Source organism: Capsicum annuum, chromosome 11, assembly GCF_002878395.1.
Source record: "Capsicum annuum cultivar UCD-10X-F1 chromosome 11, UCD10Xv1.1, whole genome shotgun sequence".
NCBI classification, from domain to species: Eukaryota; Viridiplantae; Streptophyta; class Magnoliopsida; order Solanales; family Solanaceae; genus Capsicum; species Capsicum annuum.
This window is the reverse complement of record NC_061121.1, coordinates 230,592,034-230,612,326: the sequence shown is the minus strand read 5'-3', so window position 1 is coordinate 230,612,326 and position 20,293 is coordinate 230,592,034. Positions and strand designations below refer to the sequence as shown.

Here is a 20,293-nt window from a genome sequence, read left to right as displayed (position 1 = left end):
CAGATTCGAGGACGAATCCTTTCTAAGGAGAAGAGGATGATACGGGTCAAAGAGGTATCTTAGCATTGAGGACATGAAGACGTGAGTAAAGACCCGAGCTTGTGGGTCTTCCCATCCAAGGAACAAGTTTTGAAGTGTTGAGAATAAGTCCCAACACTCCAAAATCGTCCAAGGAGTAAACTACAAGGCCGCCCCTTTGTTTGGGCTCATTAAGGGCCTTTTGGTCATTTTTGTAGTAAGTGTTGCCTTAGTCTATAAATAGAACATTTAGGTTATTTTGTCATTTAGAACTTTGATGATATATTTTAAATACTCTTTAAGAGTGTCTTGCAAGGTGGAATTCTTGTGGCAAGGTGGAATCCTTGTGTTGATAGCTTGCTTAGAAACAGTGGTTGCTTGGGAGCTCCGATTCCCTTGAGGTCTATGTAAGAATGTAGGTGTCTTGTATTCATGTTGTTTGCGTTTTAATGTTTAATGTACATCTTAGTGCCTATAATGTGTATTACATTATGTCTCACTATCTATCCATTTATCTATTGCAAATCGTTAGTTCTTGTGTTTGCCTCTTGTAGCCGTTTTGAGTTCTTGTTGTTTTGTGTTGTTGTTGCATTTTTGGGGACTGTTTTGAGGCTTGTTTGGACTGCTTGGTATCATTCTCCCCTTCTTGAAAAAGGATTCGACCTCGAATCCGCTCCTTGTAAAATCAAAGAAGGACAAACAAGCAAAATATCCTCATGACATAAGGGTTAGGATTAGCAAAATATACACATCACATGTCATGTCGAGGTGAGACAAACTTGGAGTATACCCACGGGTCCTTTGTGTTGAACATGAAAACCTTAGTATAAATGGAACAAAGGAAGAGGTCATCATCAACAAAAAGAGATAAGGAAGAACCTTGCCTTTCTTCATTAGCACCCACAATCAAACATTATTTGTCGTCTTGACCAAGCATCAAGTGGGAAGTGTAGAAATTTCCACATTCCGAGAGGGTTCCGGGGTAAAATGGGAGAAGTAGCCAAGGGTCTAAGCCGAGGGTAATCCTTCCTTCCCCTAGAATATCACTCCCACAATCACGCATGACATTTACCTTTAAGAGAAGATTAACATTCAAGAATAGAGAGACACAGCCTAAAAGTCCTACCTCAAAGTGACTTATGCCATCATTTTCAACATTTCCATACACATGATCTCTATGAACAAAGCTACTAGCAAGGTTTTTACCACACAAGATGTTTAAAGAGTCACGTGCACCATCAAGATCAACTCTATAAACACCATTACTAACTTGAGATTTTCCAAGCACACCACACATATGCTCAAGTAGTGGAATACATTCATGAGTAAGTTGATCTTCATTCACATCCTCACTAGTTGTTGGCAACTCACATACCAACGTAGACTTACCTTGGTTCGCACAAGGGTCAACTAGCGTGTGAACAACCTCGTTAATTGGTAATGGAGCCTTACTCGAGTTATAAGGGCTAGCATTAGATGGATACAAATTATTCTTGCGAGAAGAATCAATTTCGGCATCTAAAGGATCAACTAGTGCTTGCGTACTTACAACAAGAGTTTGGTCCTCCCGCGACCTAATATCACCAAGAGTATTACAAAAGGACGACTCAAACACTTCTACTTTAGGTAAATCTGCAACTACACCCTTTTGGTTATTACTAGCCACACCACAACAATCGACATTTATGGTAGTGTAGGAAGTAGTGGTTTTACTTTGGTGTGGGTCGGGGCAGCCCACCTCTTCCTTCGAGAAGATCTTATCGCAAGGTGTTTGGTCCTTAGGTTTTGGATTTCTTGGGATAAGTGTGGATACCAATTGGCGTAGCCTTTCAACGTGTCGTTTCATGTCTTCAATATTGTCATTGATGCGATCAAATGTGGCCTCGAGATTATTGGCAACCACGGTACCTAAAAGAAAAGAAAACAACAAACAACTAAACAAACAAACTTGTTAGCTAAAAAAAATGCCTCACCACACTTTCACTCTAGGTTTTTACCTTACACTTGGTTTCACAAGTGTTGAAAGCCAGCTTGTACTTCGTGAGTAATTGAGGGTCGAGTCTACTCTTGTCCGGAATGGATTTTCATTTGAGTTGACTCAAAGAAAATTTGTTTACGGACTTGAACCAACAAGATACAACGAATTCACAAAAGAGAAAAGCACACAACCAACGTTTAACACAAATGAACAAACACAAAAACTAACTAACAATCTAGTGGATGAATACTAGTTTGCCAATTAGTATTGGAACCAACGAAATTGAAACTAAGAAATAACAAGCGGAAACTACGAAATCTAAAATTTGAGACAAAATTTGGTACGTGAACAGTAACTTGATGACGTGGTAGCCACGTAGTAGTTGAGGTCTTTCTAACAAATTGTTATTCTCAAATGTTTATGTCTTGGTCAAAAATTTAATTTGGATTGGTGGAATTTTATTTTAGGAGGAAAAAACCAGTCTTGGAGCCTTTTTCAATTTTCAATTTTCAAGACTTGACTTTTTCTTGTACTTCTCCTTAAAATATGGATCCTTAAATCATGAAAAAGTGTTGGAAAGTGGTTGAGACTTGATTGATAGGTCTTGGTTGGTTGTATTGTCTTTCAAGACTAACTAATAATACACTTTTTTCCTTCAACTTTTTGGATTTAGGATTACTTTATCCTCAACAATATATGAAGGTGGTGATGAACATTAAGAACACCAACAACACCAACAACTACAACAACAATCTTCAAGAACACCAACAATTTTCACACGATCCACTCAATTCCACAACAACAATGTCTTCAAACTTCGACCAAGACTACAATATCTTCAAAAAAATTGTTCCTAGGCCACCAATTTTATAACATCACACAACCAAGCTAAGATCAACAACTATGTTCACATTACAAGTCCAAACCATGAACCACAAAAACACCAACAACAATCGGCCAAGCTTATGTTCACAACAACAAGATCAACATTTCAAGCTCAAATTTTAGATATAGACTCAAGAGTGTTAGAGATGAAGAAAACTAACACTAGAAACAACAAAACAAGTAAAAATCTCAATCAAGACCCAACAATAACACAATTTCGGCCAAGAACACAAACACGGACAGATTGAACTTTTTTGGAATTTTTTATTTTTTCAATAATTTTTTTTTTAACTAACAAGCCCAAGATTGATCTTGTGGGAACAAGATCAAGCCATGATTTGATACCAAATGATACACTACAAACTTGAAAAGTACTGAAATCAGCCAACAATAAACTAGTTTTAACAACACAACCCGAGAACAAGTGGAAAAAAGCCCCAAAACGTGAAGAACACAAGATTAACGAGTTGACAAAGATGTAACAACATGAAAATAGTGGCTACACGAGATGAACAACAAGATAACAATAACAATAACCAAAGGTTTCAACAACACAAGAAACAACAACAAAAGATTACCCTAAACAAAGGGATAGAAAGATAGACTACATGAAGACATAATCTTAAGAACCCAAGAGCATATTCCACTCTTGGATCCTTAACACTACACACTACAATTCACCTATCTCTTACGTGGCACAATAGGGACCTCAATCTCCCAAGCATCCACGTTTCCAAGCTTGAATCCAACACGAGTGATTCCACACTCAAGTTGAAATCCCTAGTTACAATGTTCAGCCATAGGGGTCTTTCTCACAAGAGAGAAATGTCTAAGTGTCTACAACTTTCAATATTCATCAAAACTAACTAGTAAATCACCTAACATATTCTATTTATATTAGGTTACAAAAATAGTGTGAAATGTCCAAAAGATCCCTTAGTCAAATGCTTTACTTTAGGCGCCCTTGGAGTGTAGTTTATGGACTATTTTGGAGCCTATTTAGGCCCTCCTTTGTACTTCACTTGCACGCTCTAAGTCTCGGGTTCAATACATCTCACATATGTCCATCTCCGTGGTTATTCTTGTATCAATATCAGACAGCCAAACACCAAAATTACGAATAAGACGCGATATTCATTATTACGAATCGTCGGAAAAAAAGAAGAACAACAAAAAATAACAGAGAAGAAGGGATAACGAATTGAGATCGACACTGGTACATCTCCGACTACAACCATCAATCTTGTATTCTTCGTGCTTGACATCACACAGCCAAACATCAGAATGTACTAATAAGACGCGATATTCATTATTACGAGTCATCAAAAAAAAGACGAACAACTACAAATAACAGAGAAGAAGGAATAACGAATTCTTTTTCAAGGATAATGAATTTCCTTTCTTTTGAATGAACCCATTAAAACTATTTATTCATTTCAAATAACCAAACAAAATTAACAAATCAGAAAAAAATGGATGTCTGAAACTTTTGAAGAAGCCGTGAAAATTTTTGGGTATTTCCAAACAGATTATGAATGTTATTTTGGATTAGAATAGTGGAATAACAAGATAATTGCCATAAATCGTGAGATTTAATTTTGTTTTAACCATAATTAGTTAGATTGATTGCTCTTTTAATGCTAATTTATCCGTTACATCCCTTAAAAGTGCAAGTTAGTTTACTTCAAATGTGTATCCATTATATGTATCTAAGTTAATTAACATGTATCATCAATGGACAAGTGTTGGGATTTTATGAGATTTTTAAAAAAGTTGGGATTTTTAATAATTCCTAGAAAACATGTCGTTATATATGTAATTTTTACTATTTCTTTTATCTCAATTTATGTGACACAAATACAATTTAGATAATTATTTATTAAAGTAATTTTAATTTTTAATTATTGTGATTTATAATACTTTTTCTTCTATTCCAATTTAAATGACACTGATATAATTTCGAAAGCCAACCTATGTGGCACTAATATAATTTTGATAGTCAATCAACTGTTTTATTATGATTTATAATATTTTTTCTTCTATTCTAATTTAAGTGACACTGATATAATTTCGAAAGTCAACCTATATGGCACTCTATAATTTCGATAGTCAATCAAATGTTTTATTGTGATTTATAATACTTTTTCTTGTATTCTAATTTAAGTGACACTGATATAATTTTGAAAGTCAACACATATCATTTTGTGTCCATTTATGAAATATTATTAATTTTCTAATGCGACCGCCGACCATAATAATTAATTAGGGGTCATATAATAAAATCACGATTGAAGAAGCGAAGAAGACATATCTTAAATGACTTATAACAACTAATCAGAAGTGATATAATAAAATTACTATAAAAAAATACTTGTGAAAAAAGCATAAATGGATCTCATATAAGACATCAACTTAGTTTATAAAATTAAATATTGATTTATTATTTTATGTCTATTCTATATTTTTTATTAAATATTACAAATTTTAACACATAAATAACTTATACTAATTAATTAGGGGTAATATAATAAAATTACGATTGAAGCAGCTGAAGCAGATAGCACACGCAGACATATGTTTTTGTGTTATATATGAAATGAAAATATAAATTTATGTCCTGTGATAAAATTACTTGTTATTTTTGTGTCGGTGGTACTTTCAATATAAATAAAGTTTCAAAAATTTGAGGGGTATAAACAACATGTATTTCAATTACTTTGATGTTAATTACTCTCTATCCCATTTTTTAATATCATTAAAATTTTTGAAAATTTGAATATAATACTGAAATCTCGAATATGTTGCTTGATCTCGATACAGTGTATTTTACTCATGATACATACTATATCAGACATATTATTTAATTTTCCTCAAATATATACTGTTCAAATATATTACTATCTCAAATATATTGCTCCTTCCGTCTCATTTTATGTGTCGCCATTTTTTCTAATCCGTTCCAAAAAAATGTCACCTTTTCTTATTTGGTAACTATTTAATGTCATCGTTTCCATTTTATCCTTAGTGGATCCTATTTATTAAGAAAAAATAATTAAAAAGTAAATACTAAAATAACTTTAAGAGAATAATTTTGTAAACTTTATAAAGTTATCATTTATTTCTTAAACTCCATATCCAATTAAATGACGACATATAAAATGAAACAAAAATAATATTTAAAATATGAAACAAATATAATTAAATAAAAGATATGAGATATTATAGTACAAAATGCACGTGCAGCTCTTTTTTATAGTACAAAATCCACCAACTATTGCAACCCATTGGACCAAAAAAGTTGCATCAGACCACCTTGGATTCCAGTTAGGTCTGTCAATAATTCTGAGCCACAAAAACACAACTGACAAATACTTTCCTTCTTTCATCTTCACTTGTTTACCGTAGAAAAAAATATTTATATATATTATAAAATTAATAAATAAATTATTATTTTATATTCTTTTTATCTTTGTTATTAGGTGTTATTCATACACAATGCATTTCTTAAGTATAAAATTTATTATATTCAAATAGTATGATAAGTCTAGCAATGTGTTATTTTATTTTGTTGTGTGCTTTTATAATTTATGATTTTTTATTTATTATACTGTTATCTTTCTTGCTTCGGAGATTTATCGAAAATCGTCTCTCTACCTCATCTGAGATAGTGATATGAACTGCGTACATTTTATCCTCTTCAAACCTCACTTTATGAGAATATAGTAGGTATGTTATTGTTGTTACAGTATGACAATTCAATAGTGAACACGTAAAGATATACTGAAGACTAGCTAACTGAATGATGACAATGGAATGAAGACAATATAAATGAGAATTTGATTGTATTGTATTTATGTGTTATGAGTTTGAGTCGTGAAATTTATTATTAGTGCTCGTATTGGATTAAGTTGTCTACGTTATAATCTCCTGAAAGTAGAGGTAGAGAGTCCTTACCATCTGAGCCATCGTCGCATGCATATCTCTAAATGGTTAAAGTTTATCTTATCTTTATCGCTATGCTTAAATTGAGGATTAAATTCACAAATAACCTCTTTTCAATCTTATAATTGAGAACTATCTACTATCATGGAGTTTCACCTACGATATCTGAAACTCCATGACACTTACTATTTTGCAAAAGGAATATCGAGAAGTGATCAGTGTCCGCTATTTCTACGTACATTGATCCTTGTGGCTAGCTCTAACAGAACAATAAGTTGTAGGAGGTCTCACTAGTTCAAGCCGTAAAAACAACCTCCAACAAAAAGAAAGGGTAAGACTGCAGACAATAGACTCTTGTGATCCGATCCTTCCTTAGATTGACCCCATGCATTTCGAGAGCTTTAGTCAACATGATCTTGGCTGCCTACCACTGGCAAAAATATCGAATAGCTCAATCTATCAAAATATTTGATTTTGAAAATTATCGATTCTAATCTGTTATCGATTACCGATTTGTTGACATGCTAAACCGTTAACCATTAAGATATCGATTATGATTAACCATTAAGATATCAATTAATCATTTGAAAATTATCGATTCTACTTTATAGTTGCTAGTTTGTCGACATGCTAAACCGTTAATGAACCATTAAGATATTGATTAACCATTTGAAAATTATCGATTCTACTTATCAATTGTCAGCTCGTCGACATGCTAAACCGTTAATGAACCATTAAGATATCGATTAACCATTTGAAGATTATCGATTCTACTTATCAGTTGTCAGTTTGTCGACATGCTAAACCATTCATGAACCATTAAGATATCGATTAATCATTTGAAAATTATCGATTCTACTTATCAGTTGTCAGTTTGTCGACATGCTAAACTGTTAAATGAACCATTAAAGATATCGATTAGTCATTTGAAAATTATCAATTCTACTTATCAGTTGTTAGTTTGTCGACATGCTAAACCGTTAATGAACCAGTAAGATATCGATTAATCATTTGAAAATTATCGATTCTACTTATCAGTTGTCAGTTTGTCGACATGCTAAAATTGTTAACGAACCATTAAGCTATCGATTAATCGGTTATTGATCGTCATCGATTCAGTTATAAGTTAACCATTAAAATAAGCACAACTGCTTTTTACTACTGAAACAAAAAGAATTGTGAAGATATTGTGCTAAAAGCACAGGGGGTATAGATAATATTTAGCTTCCCAAGCACAAGTTTCCAGATTTCTTAAGCCGATAAACTCGTTTTCGATGGCCACGGCCCTGTCGATGTTGTTCCCACTCGTGCGCGCCTCTAAGGACCTTATTCCCGCATGCCTGCGAGCAAATGAATGATAAGCATGTACAACAACAACATAACATACCTGGTGTAATCCCACAAGTGGAGCCTAGGGAGGGTGGTGTGTGCGCACAAGTGTGATCCTCGACTCAAGTAAAGACATATAAAAGCAACAAGTACGCAAAGCAAATACAATAACGAATAAGTCACGCTGAACACAATGAAGAACGGAAGCAAATGAAACATCGCATAATACGAAAATAGAAAATAAGATAAAGGAAGCATGTAATTCAGGAAAATTATTGCATGGTTGGCAGTTATCACCAAATCGATAATAGAGGAAACCTAAGTTGCTCGGACTCTCCAAAAATGTCGCCGTACCCATGTCAGATCCTTAAAAAATACACTATTTTTGGAGGATCCGACACGCACCTGAAGACATTTTTAAAGAGTTTGAGCAACTTAGGAGGAAACTTCACTTTATCTTCATTTCTACTTTCAACTCTTCTCTTTTTCCTTTCCTACTATGCTCGAGGGGAGTCGGGAAAGGAGCGAGACAGAAAAATGTAGCAGCTGCGACTAACCTCGCATACATGCTGAGTCCAGAGATCCTTCTGCGTCGACTTAATTTCTTCAGAAGCGTCACTTCCATTTTCTGTACTGGATTCTCCGGTGAGAAAGGATTTGATTATCCCGACAGAGGGTTTCACCACTTCTGCTGCCCATATATCATCAGCGCTACCTGTTCAAGAAATGCAAATTTATTCAGAGAAAGAAGTACAACCGAAAAAGAACACAATAAGGTCTGCGAAATTGAAGTCAAATGTCATTCAAGTATAAAACCCGAGATCACATACTTATTATGGACTTTGTGGCATCGACATAATGTATGTCCCATCCATATAGCATCTGCAGACGATTAAGTCTTCTCCTCTGATGACAACCAGACAATCAGCAATAGACATTTCAGAAAAGGTCTTAACTCAATGAATTTCAGTGTTCGTAATGAGAGAAATTTTTGAAAGTACTTCCCACTCTTGTATTAAGTGTAAGAATAGATTAGGACGGCTTCTCTTACTACTAATAAAGGGGAAGCGTATTAGCAGTTTATGCTATCTATGTTTTATGAACTTTGGTATGTTATATATCTTCCAAATATTCTTTTACAAAATACAGACATTTACTCCTGGAGTATAAATGACAGCAATTGGTTTCAAGAAACTTCTGTTCTAAACATATAAACCGATTTCTGCACCTTTGACCGAAAACCTTGACAAAATTCGATATTTAGAGCACCTAAATCTGGTTTTGCAAGAACTGAACAATTTCCCCACCCGATGGAGTCGGACTAGAAAAAACGGAAGTTCTCCACATAAACATTTCTCCTTGGTTATATACCTTGTTTAAACATAAGACTACATGAAGGGTGTAGAACTTACTTGACGTCGAACTAGTCTCCGTGTGTTCAACTTGACTTGTTCAATTGCTTCAGTTAGAAGAGCTTTCCATTCATCATCATCAGGGGAATCCACAATATGCTGTATATTTTGCTTCAATGTCTGGTCGTGTAGTGTCTGATCGTGAGATTCACCACAAGGTTTTTGATGTTCCAGTATGTAACGCCTAAGAAATGGCTCGAATTCCCTAACACCTATGGCTTGCCTCAAGCCTTTTGTATAGTCTGCATTCATTGTGTAGATGACAAGAACTTCCTTCAGTAAACCGCCATCAACCATGTGATCAACTCTTCTATCGACAAATGGGTCCAAAGTGGTAAGAGATGCATTTACGCATACGAAGCAGAAATCATATCTTGAATTATCAACTCGACCCCAGTTCTGCCCTGCCACAAGCAACAAAATAACATGACGAGGTATCTATGCATTTTCATCGATCCAATAGGCTATAGTTAGTTTTTAAGGTTTTCTTGCTGACTAAATTGAGCATGCTCGGAGTTCTCAATAAATTCTTTTGACAGACGACAAGGATATGCATATATCTTAAAGCGGCTCGTGCATTTTGTATGAATTAATACTGCAGATCGCCATCCGACAACCTTTACGGGTGAGTGTCCTAATTTTTCTCTTTTCATTTTGCTGGTCTGCTCCCCATATCCCTCAAATATTAATATAAACGACAATCTCACTTTTCTGTTTATCAACTGTAAAAAAGCCAAAAGGTATCTCTTTCGACCATTCTATCTTTTTCATACTGACTGAATATTTTCCAATACGAAACATGGAATGCGACGACTTACAGTAGTACCCAAATACACGGATAGAAGAATGAAGAACGATTAAAGAAAGAGCACCCTAAACTGACAAAATTTAAGATTTAGCAAATTGAAAAGAAAGCTCTATCAACCGATTGAAAGAAAGCTGATAGACAAGAGACCCACTATGACGAACTGCTGCATATATAGCCATTCCCTGCACCCAATCCTTTATCTTTAATAAGACTTCAACGCAAATATCTTCTGAAGAGAATCCTAAAGGAATAATATCGTCCCATCATGTATAGTAGCTAAAAACTACACCACCACTACCAACAATATACCCAGTATATTTCCACCAAGTGGGGTCCAGAGAAGGTAAGCGTACGCAGTCCATACCACTACCTCAATATGAGATAGAGAGGTTGTTTCTGATAGACCCCCGACTCAAGATAAAACAGTCTAGAAAGGAAATAGTAAAGGGACAAGAAACAATAGGAATAACTACACCCAATAATAACATAAACAAGACTCGCCAAGTAATACGACAAATAATAACACACTCTGAAATAATACATAGTAGCTAAAAACAATTAAAACTAGTTGCAAAATCCAAATCTTACTATCATTAGAAATCAATACAGTTAATACAAATTTAAATAAGTAAAATCAATGAGTGAAGCACACACCTCTACAGTCCTCTCTTGAAGAAGTTTGCTTGGAATAACACCAAATCGTGCATATAGACTCAGGTATTGGTTTATCTGCGGGTTATGGCAATAGATACATCAACCGTATCTTCTGTACAATAGATAGGAATCACAATTCTACATAAAAGCATTATTGTGCGGCATATTTTGTAGGATGAAAATAATTAGTTTTAACACTCTGTCACTAGTAATCATCGGTTCAGACAAACAAAGCATTGCCATAACAACTTTGAAGTCTGAATATATAGGTTCAGAGACCAGAAATCACAAGAACAGCTCAAGGTACATTCCAGGACACAGAAGCCTTCAGTACAAATTAACTCAGTCCTAATAATAAATTCAACAATGCACGATTACACATGAAGCTGTTACATATTAACATGAGGGTGCGTAGCTTGCAAGTTGAAGCAATGTGCAAAATCAAACCCAATTTGTGTTAGATCAATGGACTTGTAGTTGTTACATGTTAGAATAAAGAAGCAGCTCCTGTTAGATAGTCAAAATCAACATGTCCGACCGGAAGGTTCAGCTAACTGCATCATGCAAATAAATTATAAGTCATACGAAGCAAAACATCACCACACCTTTCTGCTATTATTTGGATGAATTCTGTTGGCTGCAACTGGATCAATATCTTTAAGACGGTTGTAAGCACAATTAAAATCCTCGCTCATAAGTTCAACTTCAAGATCAGTTTGCTCATCTTCTACAGAGAAAGAAAGAGAATAGTATCTATAAATCTCGATCCTGAGTAAGCAAATTTAGACGAAAAACACAGACAACTTATTGTTTACCGTGAGAGTCGCTTAAGCAATTAGCTTCTGCATCTTCAACAGAATCATCAAGAAGGAATGGACTCACAAGAGCCTGAATGAAAACAAATCAAATCCAGAAAACTATAACAAACACCCAACAGTTCGGACGAATATCAGGAAAGATGAAAACAGAATTCAGTAAAATAGCAAAAAGGAAAGACAAACCAAAATATTTAGCTGCTTGGAAACATACTTGTAAACAGGAAGAAAAAAAAAAGAGAGTACCGGCAAGGAGTCTATTGCAGATTTTAGGACAGCTCATATACTCTAAGAGAAGGATTTTACTAGCAGTTAACAGTGTTATTAAGAGCTAAACAAAGCAAGGAACTGATGTGAAGCAAGGTCTATCACGTCATAGGTGCACTTCAGAGGAATGTGCGCTTCAAACCATGACGTGCAAAGTGAGTGAAACAAAAAGTTGTCAATTATTTAAATCTCAACTTTCAGGAGTTACATTAATATCTACATTTTTTTTTTTGAAACAAGACATTAATATCAACATTATTGCAAATAGAAACTGAAATTAGGTATTTTACTTACAATTTAGTAATCATATTACTAAAATAATATATATATTAATATTTTTAAATTATCTATAACTTAAAGAAGTGTGTGCCTCACTTCTCTCTTTTCGCTACAAGAGAAATAGACCTTGTCGCTTTTGTGCTTATCGCTTGCAAGGGGCAGCACCAGCTAATCTAACTTTATAACACGTTTTCTAATAACTTATCTTGTGAATCATTTAGGAGAAAAGTAAGTTTCTGAATAGTGCAAACTGTTGAGGTACACAATTTCCGCAAACAAACGTCATTTGGTCCTAGTGTCTTTGGAAATTCATATCATGATGGACTCATGCGCACACAAGCAAGAAACTGGAGAGTGGAGAAGGCATAAAAGAGTACCTGAATATAATAATTTGTTCCTCCAACTATAACTGGCAACCTATTACGGGACCATACCTCATTTATTATCTGAAAATACAAAAAACAGCAATAAATCAGATTAGAAGAAAAAGTAGAGAGATAAGACCATTAATGGATACATTTCTTCCACACAGTATCTTCCTAGAGAAAAGGGTAGCCTTGGAGTAACTGGTAAAGTTGTTGCCATGCGACCAAGAGGTGACGGGTTCAAACCTTGGAAACAGCCTCCGGCAGAAATGCAAGGTAAGGTTACGTACAGTACACCCTTGTGGTGGGGACCTTCCCCGGACCCTGCGCATAGTGGGAGCTTTAGTGCACCGGGCTGCCCTTTTAGTATCTTCCTAGAGAAAATTGCTGAAGACAGAAATCAAATCTACTCTAGAGAAAGATAGGCTGGTTATGTATCCTAGGGACAAAAACCACTAAAGTTGGCGTGCTTCACTAACACCACTAACATTTGCTTTAAAAGAAAGACATATGCTCTAAAGTTTCATTTTCTTTCTGTTACATATATGTTCTTCCATTCATGGTCATTGATAGGACGGGATCAACTGTATCCATTCTTTTCACCAAATTTGAGGAGTGAAAGAATAGACAAGAAAACCCTCTGTACATGCAAACAGATGTTAGATACTCCCTTCACACCCCACGCCCCATCCACCAATTTTAGTGACTAAAAAAGGGATTCCTCACTGTTTAATTAGTTAGACAAATAGAGATAAGAGATATACTCCTATACTTCAAATTCACTTTGCACGGGAACGAATATTTGAAAAAGTTTAGAGTCAGTTTTTCTACAATTAAAAGTGAAAAGAAGTGTCACCTTATCAGTAAAAAATTACAGAAAGTTATTTACAGAATGTTGGGGGATTTTAGCTAAAAGGTCAGGCCTCTGTCTGATGGGTTAACAAGTATAGCCTTCTCCTTAACAGCAGCACTGCCCTTGATTCTAAATACCTAAGAAAGTATTTCACGGACCACTTATTCTTACAGCATTCTCTACCATAGAATTTGGAATTCCGGCTAATTTAATGAAGGTGTTCAATTGAACAAATGATAACCGATCATCCTAGTGCCAGACTACAGTCTTCAAGAAGTTAACAAACCTCGGGAGAAATTGACGCACCGAGGCAAAAGGCAACACCATGTTTACCCATTTGAAACCAAGGAAACGAATGTTAACGTTATTGAAGATGTGGGTTTGATGGTAACTATACTTCAGCATCAAATGCCCACGAACATTCTATTAATTTTGTATATAAATACAAGAATTGAGGTGACAAAGAAAGAGGCCTCACAGAGACAGCCGAGTCACGAAAATCCTTGGCAGTAAATTCAACACAGGCGCTGATAGTACCAAGAAGATGATGAGGCACTCCTGTCAGTGACACAACAACCCGAAAAAACAAAAATCAGACAGTCACAAAGTTATGCAGAAAAATAGTATTCTGCTGCATTTTCTATCGGAAACAACCTCTCTCTCTCACATTTGAGGTAGTGGTATGGATTGCGTACACTTACCCTCCCAGACCCCACTTGGTGGGAATATACTGGGTATGTTGTTGTTGTTGTTGTTGTTGCTACATTTTCTACGGCACCTTTCTGTTTATGCCACGTAGGACGTGTGTGTCTACTTGTTAAACTTAATACAAGTTTAAGTCCTACTTGTGCAAACCCAAAATTGAATGGACTAGATGTCATTTGAGGCCAAGTTAAAGGGCACGGTTATGTATTATGTCTTTTAATTTTGAGGCTTGAATGTTACTTTTCGTATGAGCTAGCAGATACCCCATAAAATTATTCTAAGTGTGTGTAACTTGATCTAGACATCACGATTATCAAAAACGAATATGTTATATATTCCATTTTTCTTAAACTTACAGTCCAGAAACACCAGCATATCAAATTATACAGATGAATAATTACACTGCAAAAACAGAAAAAACAAAAATCACCTTTTTGCTCTTGAGGAGTAACTTTGTTAGTAAGAACATCCAATCCTTGATAAACCTATTCAATAAACCAAAAGGGTCACCATTAAATACAAAAGATTTCAACTTTATGTGATTACACACACACACACACAAAAAAAAAAATCCTTGATAAACCTATTCAAGAAACCAAAAGGGTCACCATTAAATACAAAAAGATTTCAACTTTAGGTGATTACACACACACACACAACCCACACACACACAATCCTTGATAAACCTATTCAAGAAACCAAAAGGGTCACAATTAAATACAAAAAGATTTCAACTTTATGTGATTATACACACACACACAAAAAAAAAATCCTTGATGAACCTATTCAGAAAATCAAAAGGGTCACCATTAAATACAAAAAGATTTCAACTTTATGTGATCACACACACACACATATACACCTGCATAGAAAACACACACACACACACATATACCTGCATAGAAACCAAAAGGGTCACCATTAAATACAAAAAGATTTCAACTTTATGTGATCTCACACACACACACACACACAAACATAGATATATACCTGCATAGAAACCAAAAGGGTCACCATTAAATGCAAAAAGACTTCAACTTTATGTGATTACACACACACACACACACACACACACACACATATATACCTGCATAGAATCAGCATTGATGATTTCAATAGGAAAGTAAGAAGCCAAATCAATAGCAAGTTTTGATTTGCCAGAACCTGTTGCACCCATTATTACTAACACTTTCGGCTTTGATTTTGATGTGGGGTTTAGCTTAATTTCTCCATTGTTAGGGTTTTCCATTTTTTCAAGATTTTTTTCACCAATTTCCATTGCTGCTTTTTTCTTTGGGTTACTTTTTTTAGTTACAAGAAGTTTAGGGGTGGAAAAGTAGAATAATTATAATTAAATGGATTTATTACTTTAATACTCTATGTTTTCGGTTTGCAACTTTAATACTCTATGTTTTCAGTTTGCAACTTTAATACTCTTATTTTTTCTAAAATTAGGCTTAGTGCCATTAAAGTTTATTATGGGTAGTAAGTAATAAGTATTGTATCTCCTGCATTATTAATCAGAATTCTCGGGTTCGAGGTAGGGGAATGGAGATCGGCTCTTTGGTTGGGAGTACGCACTTATAAAGTGGGCTTTTCAATGCGAAACTGAATTAAATGGACCAGAATAGGTATAAAAAATCGAGTGGGAAAAAAACATAACAAAATAGATTTTCTTGTTTCTAGTTATAAGTGTGGATCGTAAGTACGTTTCTATCATTAACCAGAACTCTCAATTTCGATTTAGGGGTCTTGATTATGAGTCGAATACTAAAAAATGGGTGGACCATCCAGCTTAAGATCGACGTTTGTACATAAAGTTTTTGAAGTACGATTAACTTCTAGATTTGGAATCACTGCTTATATACCTGATATTAGTCGTAATTCACAAGAACATTTTGTAGTTTCAGTGAGAGGAGGAAATGGATTGTATATAAACTATATATTATATGGCTTTGCTTGTGATCTTTCTTTATTCGCGTTGTGAATAATCTTTAAGCTCTGCACTCTATGACAGACATATGTGTGTCTGTCACAATCCAAGTTTATGATACGTATTATACTTTGTGACAAACATATGTGTTTCTGTCACAACCCAAGTTCATGACACATATTACACTCTGTGATAGACATATATGTTTTTGTCACAATCCAAGTCCATGACATATATTACACTCTGTGACAGACATATGTGTTTCTGTCACAACTCAAGTTCATGGCACATATTATTCACTTTGGCCCTAGGTCTGTACAGATTTGTCTTACGAGCTATCGATCCCCAATAGCATATGTATCATGCAAAATTGAGTCCTGCCTAGTAAAGCTCTTTACTTTTCTCTCTCGTTTCGAAATGGGATTCGCCTAGGGTGTCATGTGCACTTTGTCTTTAGAAGTTTTATCAGCGTAAAAATCTATCAGTTCTGCTTGACCCGCCCTTCGTTAGGGGCGTCATAACTTGACTCTACTTACTTTTTGTTATTCTTACATAGTATATAATATAAGTGTAACAAACCAACTCAAAAAAAAAGAAAAAAAACAAATATCCATTAACAAAAAAAACTGTTATAAAACAAGAAAGAATAAAGAAGAAGAGTGGAGAGAATAGAGAGAGTAATTGTTATTTCTTCTCTTGAGGGATGATTTACAATGAAGAAAGCACTTCTATTTATAGGGGGAATTTGCCCTAGTTTCACACTAAAAGACAAATACATCAAATCCCGGTAGACATTAAATAGATCTTGATAGACATTCACTATAATTGATATATATCATAACACTCCCTCTTGAATGTCTAACAATACGCATATAGGCTGCCTCATTAAAAACCTTGCAAGAAAAACCCAGTGGGACAAAACCTCATAAATGAAAAAGAGTACAACGCGTATTAGCTCCCCCTAATAAGAACATCCTTGAACCTTTGCATTCTGATCTTGTGCACCATCTTCTTGAAAGTTGCAGTTGGAAGAGACTTGATGAATAAATCAGCCACATTATCATTTGAACAAATCTGTTGTACGTCAATATCACCATGCTTTTGGAGCTCATGTGTATAGAAGAGCTTTGGCAAAATGTGCTTCGTTCTGTCTCCTTTTAGGAATCCACCTTTCAGTTGTGCTATGCATGCTGCATTATCTTCATATAAAATTGTGGGTACTTTGTCACATTTCAAGCCACATTTTTCTCGAATGAGATGTATTATGGACCTCAACCACACATACTCTCGGCTTGCTTTATGAATAGCTATAGTCTCAGTGTGATTCGATGAAATGGCTACGATAGACTGTTTTGTTGATCTCCAAGATATAGTGTAGACACGTAATTTCGTCCCTCCCGGATATCGTTTTACCCATTTTTACCTTATCCTACCCATGTAATTATATCCCACAAAAATATAAAAAATAACTCTCAACAAAATCCCTAGCAAACTTTTATTCTTTTTAACATCCTAACAACCCTTTCAATTAAAAGAAGACACATTACCCATACCCCTACCCCCAACACCCCATACCCACGTGACCCCCTCCCCCTCATATTTCTTGTCCACAAAGGCAAAAAAGGATAAACATTAGAAAGGGACCCCACTAGGAACCTTCCAGGAAAGCCCACAAGGAACCATTTTGTTTTAAGGGGATGAAATACAATATATTCACACTCTCACAAATAAAAAGGGCCCACACGATATAATTTCCACAGACTCCACTCACAATTGACACTGATCTTCTCCAAAGAACGCATAGACACTTCCACACTCTCTTTGATTTTTTATTCAATTCACTGGTAAATAAAAAAGAAAATAAGAACTCCATTTCTGTTTCTTGTTTTCTTCTTCAGGGATACGCACACAACAACACTCGAATTTCCCATAGGAGGACTGATTTCCTTCCATTAGCATAGACCCTCAAAGTCATCTTCTTCACATATATACCCAGACCATCGAAAAAGAAAAAAATAGACTGAAAACTGAAGAGGGGTGATCGGAATAGGGGACTGGTGCGAGGTTCGATCCTTATCCAAGCTTTTTCTGGTGAAAACTTTTACCAGAATTGATTTTAGTTCGTCGTTCGGTTGACCAGTTCAAGAAGAATCCAAATTTCTTCATTTTTCTTTGATTTCTAAGGGAATCTGGCCGAAAACGTTAAGTTTTGGCCATAAAATGTGGACTAGCAGCGAATTCTTCACTGAAATTGGTCCAGTTTCGACTCAGTTTTGCAATTAGCTTTTGTGCATGGGTTGGGTTTATTCTGTTGCTTTCCGTTTGGTTCTTCGACCTTCATATTAATTTTGGGGTTTAAATTCTGTTCGTCCCGATCAGTTCGTAGCTATCAGTCTTTGGCTTTCAAATTTCTCAATACCAAATTGGAATTCATCGTTGTTGAGGTTCTGCTCGGGATATTCAGACGCGGTCTTCGTCTTTTCACTCGATTAATATTTGAGTTTGAAAGCTATGAATTGAGGTCCAATTCTATTCCCCTCTTTTATTTAATGTTTATTATATTTGGTGTGTTGGAGTGAATATTGTGTTTGGTTGATGATTGTGACGTGGTGATATGTTTCGATATTGTGTTTGAGCAATCGTGATTACTGTGGTTGATATTGATTGATTGATTCACGTGAATGAAGGAATTGAAAGATTTGAATTCATGTGGGAATTAGTGGTGCGAGAATTGAAAACTTGATATAATTAGTGAATTTTGATTAGTTTGATTCATTAGTTGTTTGACTTGAAATAAACATTAATTGAATTTGGTAGTATCAAGATACGCCGATTGAAATAGGCAAGACGTAGGTCGGGTAGGCAAATCTAGAGATTGTGGGTTGATTGAATGTTTGAAATTTGATTGAATGGTTTGATTTTATCACTTTTGAATCAATTGTATAATTTGGCCGGGGAATGCCCCGAAGTATCTGTATATATTTATTCACTGGGGAATGTCCCGAGGTATCATGTACCCGGAGGAAGTTTGTGATGAAGGCCCGAGGCGTTGGGTAGAGCATTAGTCTAGAATTAATTTAGAGTAGGATTTATTTTGACACATTTTTTTATTTTTGGACTGAACACTAAATTTTGGATTGTTTTATCTTGTTTGCTTGATTGAGATACGTAGGCAGCTTATTATTGGTTCGGGGATATTATTTAGAAAAATTCAAAAAGATTTTCGTCACTCTTCATCTAGAGTAGGTGTTTCATACATGTCTTGAAAAGAAAAATACAAAAAAAAATTCGGGATCCATCTTGTTTTGTCCCTTTGGCATTTGTGTTCAAACCCTTCTATCTTTTATTTCAACTAAATGAAGTGTCCCTTTCCCTTTATGTTTTAAATATGTGTTGTTTGTTTGTTTTCTTTATACAATACACTTTATGTTGATTCTAGTGATATGACATACCTACGGAGTCTTCAGCCAGATCTTAAAATCCAATTTAATCATGAAACATTGGATCAGCGGGATAAAGTTAGGAGAAACATCTGAGAAAATAGTAGAGTGCTGAGACATTTGGTGACAAGTTGAAGCCTTCTTTGAAAATTAAGGCACTTATTTTGAGATAACTTGGTCATCAATGGAAAGACATGTCTCAATTAGGTCAAATAGTGGTTGCGTGAACAAAAAAATAATCAACCCCACAAAATCATGAGTCATTCAATGTGAGGAATGTACAACAAAAGTGGAGTTGTACGCTAGAAAAGCACAGAAGAAGTATGACGCATAGACTCAGTCAAAGTTAATGCTTAAAAAGATGTCACAAATGATCTTCATCTCTCACTTTCATATTATATGATATGTACTTTCATTTTCAAGGATTGATATGACGAAGGCATTTCATTCTGCTATCCAAACATCGTGTCATCCTTTATTTACCCCATTTGAGATTTAATCCTATTTTCTTTCATACTCTTCTTTTGGAATCAAGATAGAGTCAGCAAAGCTCAAAAGAAAAGTATCGAGCAAAACAATAGAGTCAGAAAAATTTTAAAAAAAATAAAAG

General features: G+C 35.0%; 1 protein-coding gene across 2 annotated transcripts; it reads right to left on the bottom strand.

Moving 5' to 3' along the window:
- Positions 1-7,886: 7,886 nt before the first annotated feature.
- Positions 7,887-15,648, bottom strand: LOC107848359 (tRNA dimethylallyltransferase 2). 2 transcript variants are annotated; one of them, XM_016693116.2, is made up of 11 exons: positions 15,398-15,648; positions 14,741-14,795; positions 14,084-14,163; positions 12,765-12,833; positions 11,842-11,914; positions 11,632-11,750; positions 11,027-11,101; positions 9,565-9,963; positions 8,983-9,058; positions 8,710-8,867; positions 7,887-8,163 (listed from the first exon to the last, which is right to left on the bottom strand). In XM_016693116.2, exons 1-11 carry the CDS (start codon positions 15,587-15,589, stop codon positions 8,044-8,046), a joined length of 1,416 nt encoding a protein of 471 aa, XP_016548602.1. In that variant the 5' UTR covers positions 15,590-15,648; the 3' UTR covers positions 7,887-8,043. The 2 variants fall into 2 exon arrangements, with proteins under 2 accessions (XP_016548602.1, XP_016548600.1); XM_016693114.2 differs by having other exon boundaries at positions 11,632-11,753; positions 15,398-15,647.
- Positions 15,649-20,293: the final 4,645 nt, after the last annotated feature.

Coding starts and splice junctions, on each gene's coding strand:
- LOC107848359 (XM_016693114.2), bottom strand. CDS start 15,589: ATGGAAATTGGTGAAAAAAATCTTGAAAAAATGGAAAACCCTAACAAT. Junction 14,796..15,397: donor TCAATGCTGATTCTATGCAG/GTATATATGTGT, acceptor TTTATTGAATAG/GTTTATCAAGGATTGGATGT. Junction 9,964..11,026: donor TTCAAGAGAGGACTGTAGAG/GTGTGTGCTTCA, acceptor GTGGCAGGGCAG/AACTGGGGTCGAGTTGATAA.